We start from the raw sequence: 6788 nt of genomic DNA on the forward strand, positions 1-6788 counted from the left end.
ACAGCTCCTCTTTAAGTGCAAAACGTTTGAACTTTTGTAACAATTGTACATATACAGCATGAGAAGAGGGTTTTTTTTTCTTTTAATAATTGTTCTTGTGGTTTTTTTTCACGTCAATTTTCTATAAAATGTCTTTATAGACAACATTCCTTGTGAATATTCTGTCAGAGTTTGCCAATAGTTTGCCTTGGTCTGGGCCTTCTACAACCTTCACAATGACATCAGAAAAATTCCTAACTCTTGATAGTGCTACATATAACTGACCATGGCTGAATACCGGTTCTGGCAAGTAAATGCCAACTTTTTCCCAAGTTTGCCCCTGAGCTTTATTAATTGTCATGGCAAAGGCTAATGTTATAAGAAACTGCACTGTTAATCTACTAAACGCTGCTCCATTGCCCTAGGTAAGCCCACCACCAAGTATTCTCCAGCCTCTGCTACACCATTTTCCCTACCTACCTCACCACCACTCCCAGTGTAACAGTATGTATCCCCAACACATCATTATGCGTACCCCCCTCATACCTGCTCCTCTTTCCCTTGATCACCCGCCCTATTGGTGCCTCATGTTCTGGCTCCATCTGCTCCTCCCCCTGCTCCCTTGTCCACTTCTCGCCACATATCTTAACCCCAGGCCCACTCCTGTCTCCCAGCCCCCCCATTCCCCTCCTCTTTCCCCCTCGCCCACCACAACCAAATTCACCCACCAAGCCCCTCTCCCCGCCGCAACTCCCACCCTCCCCATACCCAAAAACATTCTCGCCCCAATCTCATTCCCATCCGCCTCATACTCAGACAATCTTTTCCTTTATCCGGCGGTCTCTGGAATGCCAGATCTATCCGCAACACTATGCCAGATCTATCCGTAACAAGCTTACAACCATCCATGACCTCTTTATCTCAAAAACCCTCACCTTTCTTGCCCTTACGGAGACCTGGCTCACCGACCTGCCTGCAGCTGCAGCCCTATCCTACGGGGGTCTACACCTCAGCCATACCCCAAGACCAGATAACAGGCCTGGTGGAGGGGTGGGCCTACTCCTCTCCCCATCCTGCACTTTCCGTGTCCTTACCCCTCCCCCTTCTCTTTACTTTACCTCCTTTGAGGCCCATGTTATCCACCTCTACCATCCCCTCCCAGCCATTATTGCAGTCCTATACTGCCCCCCCTCCAGTACTATATCGCACTTCCTAGAAAACCTTGCCTCCTGTCCTCCGACCTCCCATCCATCATCCTCGGAGACTTTAACATTCCAATTGATGAGCCTACCACCTCTGCGGCCACTCAGCTTCTCTCCCTCACCAACTCCCTTGGCCTCACTCAGCATACTAACGCCCCCACCCACAGTGCTGGTAATACTCTGGACCTAATTTTCTCCAAAGCCATCACACTTACAATCCTGGACATTGCACCATTCCGCATCTCGAACCACCACCTCATCACCTTCACCCTCACTCCATCCAGCACCCCCTGTCCCCCTCCCCAAACTGGATGCTGGCAGAGAGATCTGTGCAACCTTGACCCCAATGTACTAGCCACACCCCTCCACTCCCTCTCCTCCTCCCTCCCCAGCCTAACCTGCCCCAACGAAGCGGCAGTTCAATACAACAGTAACCTCTCCGCAGCCTTAGATCATGCTGCTCCCCTGACCTTTCGTACCAACTGTCGCCTAAACCCCCAACCTTGGCACACTGCCCTCACAAAAAAACGACAAAATGAAACACGAGCTGCAGAACGCAGATGGAGGAAATCCCGCAACAACAATGATTTCCTGGGATACAAGACCAAGTTGCAGACGTACCATACTGCCTTCGCTGATAGCGAACAGATATACTTCACTCGCTTGCTTGCTACCCAAGCCTCCAACCCACGTCGTCTTTTTGCCACCTTCAATGCCCTACTTAACCCCACACCCCCCCCCCCAACCAATATTTTCCTTGTACAACGTATGTTGCCAATATTTTATTTGGAAATAAAGATGCATTTTTCAGTTTTGCGTCTGTCACTATTTACAAGCCCATAGTTTAAAAATTAACAGTAATATACCCTCTTGACATACATATTAAAAAAGTTCAGACAGTAAGGTAACTATGTATATAATTTTTTTCTTTAATTTTTGTATTGTAATTATGGGATAGTGTGGGAGGTAATGTGTTAATTTAAAATGTGTTTGTGGTCTTTTTTTTTAGATTGAAAGTGTGTGTAAGTGTAATTTTACTATTTGGCCACAAGATGTCCGTGCACATTACTTCCTATTGTGTCTCTATATTACGCTAAAAAGGAAGTAATGCGTGCATGGGTTCCGTCGGAAGTAAATAAATGATCGTGGCATCTCTTTGATGCCTGTGATCATTTACACGTGGACAGAGATTAATGAATGGGAACAGCGTTCCCATTCATTCATCTCCCATCTAATGATCTGCGGTGATAACGAGCGTAGGAGTGTGCAGGAGTGCGCAGCGGGAAGGGACCTATTAGCTAAGTCCCTGCAAGAGGAAGAGGGAATTTGCAGGGATGTAGTTACTCGTCCTGGAGGAGGGGAAGTGGTTAATATTATAATGGTCATCACTGTGTACCCAGTGCTAATGAACCCTGTAACTGGTTTACTGTTACATAATGTATATACAGTGGGTTGCAAAAGTATTCAGCCCCCTTGAAGTTTTCCACATTTTGTCATATTACTGCCACAAACATGAATCAATTTTATTGGAATTCCACATGAAAGACCAATACAAAGTGTTGTACACATAAGAAGTGGAACGAAAATCATACATGATTCCAAACATTTTTTACAAATAAATAACTGCAAAGTGGTGTGTGCATAATTATTCGTCCCCCTTTGATCTGAGTGCAGTCAGTTGCCTATAGACATTGCCTGATGAGTGCTAATGACTAAATAGAGTGCACCTGTGTGTAATATATTGTCAGTACAAATACAGCTGCTCTGTGAGGGCCTCAGAGGTTGTCTAAGAGAATATTGGGAGCAATAACACCGTGAAGTCCAAAGAACACACAAGACAGGTCAGGGATCAAGTTATTGAGAAATTTAAAGCAGGCTTAGGCTACAAAAAGATTTGCAAAGCCTTGAACATCCCCCGGAGCACTGTTCAAGCGATCATTCAGAAATGGAAGGAGTATGGCACAACTGTAAACCTACCAAGACAAGGCCATCCACCTAAACTCACAGGCCGAACAAGGAGAGCGCTGATCAGAAATGCAGTCAAGAGGCCATGGTGACTCTGGACGAGCTGCAGAGATCTACAGCTCAGGTGGGAGAGTCTGTCCATAGGACAACTATTAGTCATGCACTGTACAAATTTGGCCATTATGGAAGAGTGGCAAGAAGAAAGGCATTGTTAACAGAAAGCACAAGAAGTTCCGTTTTCAGTTTGCCACAAGCCATGTGGGGGACACAGCAAACATGTGGAAGAAGGTGCTCTGGTCAGATGAGACCAAAATGGAACTTTTTGGCCAAAATGCAAAACGCTATGTGTGGAAGAAAACTAACACTGCACATCACTCTGAACACACCATCCCCACTGTCAAATATGGTGGTGGCAGCATCATGCTCGGGGGTGCATCTCTTCAGCAGGGACAGGGAAGCTGGTCAGAGTTGATGGGGAGATGGATGGAGCCAAATACAGGGCAAACTTGGAGGAAAACCTCTTGGAGACTGCAAAAGACTTGAGACTGGGGCGGAGCTTCACCTTCCAGCAGGACAATGACCCTAAACATAAAGCCAGGGCAACAATGGAATGGTTTAAAACAAAACCATATCTATGTGTTAGAATGGCCCAGTCAAAGTCCAGATCTAAATCCAAGCGAGAATCTGTGGCAAGATCTGAAAACTGCTGTTCACAAACGCTGTCCATCTAATCTGACTGAGCTGGAGCTGTTTTGCAAAGAAGAATGGACAAGGATTCAGTCTCTAGGTGTGCAAAGCTGGTAGAGACATACCCTAAAAGACTGGCAGCTGTAATTGCAGCAAAAGGTGGTTCTACAAAGTATTGACTCAGGGGGCTAAATAATTACGCACACCCCATTTTGCAGTTATTTATTTGTAAAAAATGTTTGGAATGATGTATAATTTTTGATCCACTTCTCACATGTACACCACTTTGTATTGGTCTTTCACGTGGAATTCCAATAAAATTGATGCATGTTTATGGCAGTAATGTGACAAAATGTGGAAAACTTCAAGGGGGCCGAATACTTTTGCAACCCACTGTATCTATGTTTTCCATACAGTATAAAAGTTAATAATTAAAAACTGTGCAATAAACTGCACCTTACTTGTCATGTAACAGGGAAATACTTCACCTTCAGTCTTCTGATTCCAGGTGTGACAATGGCGTCTGCTGATGTGACTGCTGAGCTCCGCTGCTCCATCTGTATGGAGATCTATAGAGATCCTGTGACCTTGCCGTGTGGCCACAACTTCTGCCGGGGCTGCATCACACAAGCCTGGGACCATCAGAAGCATCTAAGGGAATATAAATGTCCAGAATGTCAGCGGCTATACAGGAAGAGGCCTGAACTGGTGAGGAACACAACTTTACATAATATCTGTGAGGCTTTTCATGCTATGGAGACAGATCAGGTGCAGACCGGGGTCTTCTGTAATTACTGTGACTTTCCTGTTCCTGCTACTAAATACTGCCTGCAGTGTGAGACCTCCTTGTGTGATCATCACCTGAGGAAACATGACAGGTCAGGGGGACACACTTTACTACCTCCCACCACTGACCTGGGGAACAGGAAATGCTCCGTCCATAAGAAAATCCTGGAGTATTACTGCACTGAGGATGCTGCATGTATCTGTGTGTCCTGCAGGCTGGATGGAGAACATCAGGGACACAAGGTGGAGTTGTTAGACGAGGCCTCTGAGGAGAAGAAGAAGATGCTGAAGAATGCTCTGCAGAAACTGATGGCAGAGACAGAGGAGGCTGGAAACAAAGTCCAGAGTCTGACGGAACGCAGAAGAAAAGTACAAGAAAATGCCGATGGTGAAAAAGAAAAAATCACTGCCCTGTTTAGAGACCTCAATCGGCAGCTGGAAGACCTGGAAAAACAAATTCTTAGTGACCTCAGCAGGCAGGCAAGCCTGATGATGCTCTGGTTTGATGATATCATTCAGGAGCTGGAGATAAAGAAGGAGGAGCTGTCCAGGAAGATGCGTCACATTAAGGAGCTGTGTAACATGACTGATCCACTGACTGTCTTACAGGAATCACACACAGGTGACTTGTGTGACACGGAGGACAGAGAGAGGCATGATAAACAGCTCCATGATGGAGGGGATCTGGATGTGGCCGGCATCTCACACACATTACACACAGGACTATCTAATATCATGTCTGGGGTAATTGTGCAGAAACATACAGATACACAGGTCTATCCATATTCTAGTACAGAGGACAAAGTTCCAATCAATGCTACACTATCCAGGCCACGCCCCCAACCCACCCCCACTGCACAACACACACAGGCCTATCCACATTCTAGTGCCGAGGACAAAGTTGTAATCACTGATAAACTATCCAGGCCACGCCCCCAACCCACCCCCACCACACAGCATAAACAGCGTCAGGCTAGGGGGACAAATATTGGGGCTGCACAGCATAGATCAGGGCTGTCGGTGTATGCAGACATATTACTGGATGTAAACACAGCTAATAAATATCTACATATATCAGCTGACAGGAAAACTGCATCCAGTGCACACAGAAGCCATAAACGCCCACTAACACCAGAGAGGTTTCAGTATGAACAGGCGTTGAGCAGCCAGACATACTCCTCAGGGCGACATTACTGGGAAGTGGATGTTGGGGGATCACATTACTGGACAGTTGGGATGTGTTACCCCAGTATAGCCAGGAGAGGAGATCAGGCAGGGATTGGATATAATAACAAGTCCTGGGGTTTGGAGGGGTTGTATTTTCAATATTTAGTGAGATATGACAGGATAGAGATCCGGTTACCAGACGAGATCCTCAGTAATAGAATCAGGATATGTCTGGATTATGAGGCCGGGCAGATCTCCTTTTATGCCCTGTGTGACCCGATCAGACACCTCCACACCTTCACTGCTGCCTTCACTGAGCCCCTCCATGCTGTATTATGGTTAGGGGGTGGTTATATAAAGATATTGCAGTGTAATCAGAAGGTGAGAGATCTGCCCACTGCTGACATCACAGGGGAAGAACTGTGATTGGTTCATCTGGACAAGATCTTTTGTCTTGAGAGAAGGAAGGCACAAGGAGATGTTAAGATGCATAAACTTCTCTAATTTATCACAACACAATTTGCTTTTAACTCCTCTAGGACAGAGCCTTTGTTTTAACCCCCTTGGCGGTAATCCCGAGCTGAGCTCGGGGTATGCCGCCGGAGGTCGCCGCTCAGGCCCTGCTGGGCCGATTTTCAATCTGAAAAAAGCAGCACACGCAGCCGGCACTTTGCCAGCCGCGTGTGCTGCCCGATCGCCGCCGCTACGCGGCGATCCGCCGCGTGCAGCGGCGAAAGAGGGTCCCCCCAGCCGCCCGAGCCCAGTGCAGCCGGAACAAACAGTTCCGGCCGGCGCTAGGGGCTGGATCGGGCGGCTCTGACGTCAGGACGTCGACTGACGTCCATGACGTCACTCCGCTCGTCGCCATGGCGACGAGGAAAGCGAAACAAGATAGGCCGCTCGTTGCGGCCTATCTTGTTACTTTCGATTGCCGGAGGCGATCGAAAGTACGCTTCCGGAGCGCCCTCTAGTGGGCTTTCATGCAGCCAACTTTCAGTTGGC

At 47.2% G+C, this 6788-nt stretch overlaps 1 protein-coding gene across 1 annotated transcript; it reads left to right on the plus strand.

Annotated features, from left to right (window-relative positions):
• Positions 1-4349: 4349 nt before the first annotated feature.
• On the plus strand, positions 4350-6212 carry LOC137544658 (E3 ubiquitin/ISG15 ligase TRIM25-like). Its single transcript, XM_068265754.1, has one exon. The coding sequence runs from the start codon at positions 4350-4352 to the stop codon at positions 6210-6212; it is 1863 nt and encodes a 620-aa protein (XP_068121855.1).
• Positions 6213-6788: the final 576 nt, after the last annotated feature.

The sequence above is a fragment of the Hyperolius riggenbachi genome, chromosome 2, assembly GCF_040937935.1.
Source record: "Hyperolius riggenbachi isolate aHypRig1 chromosome 2, aHypRig1.pri, whole genome shotgun sequence".
NCBI lineage: Eukaryota > Metazoa > Chordata > Amphibia > Anura > Hyperoliidae > Hyperolius > Hyperolius riggenbachi.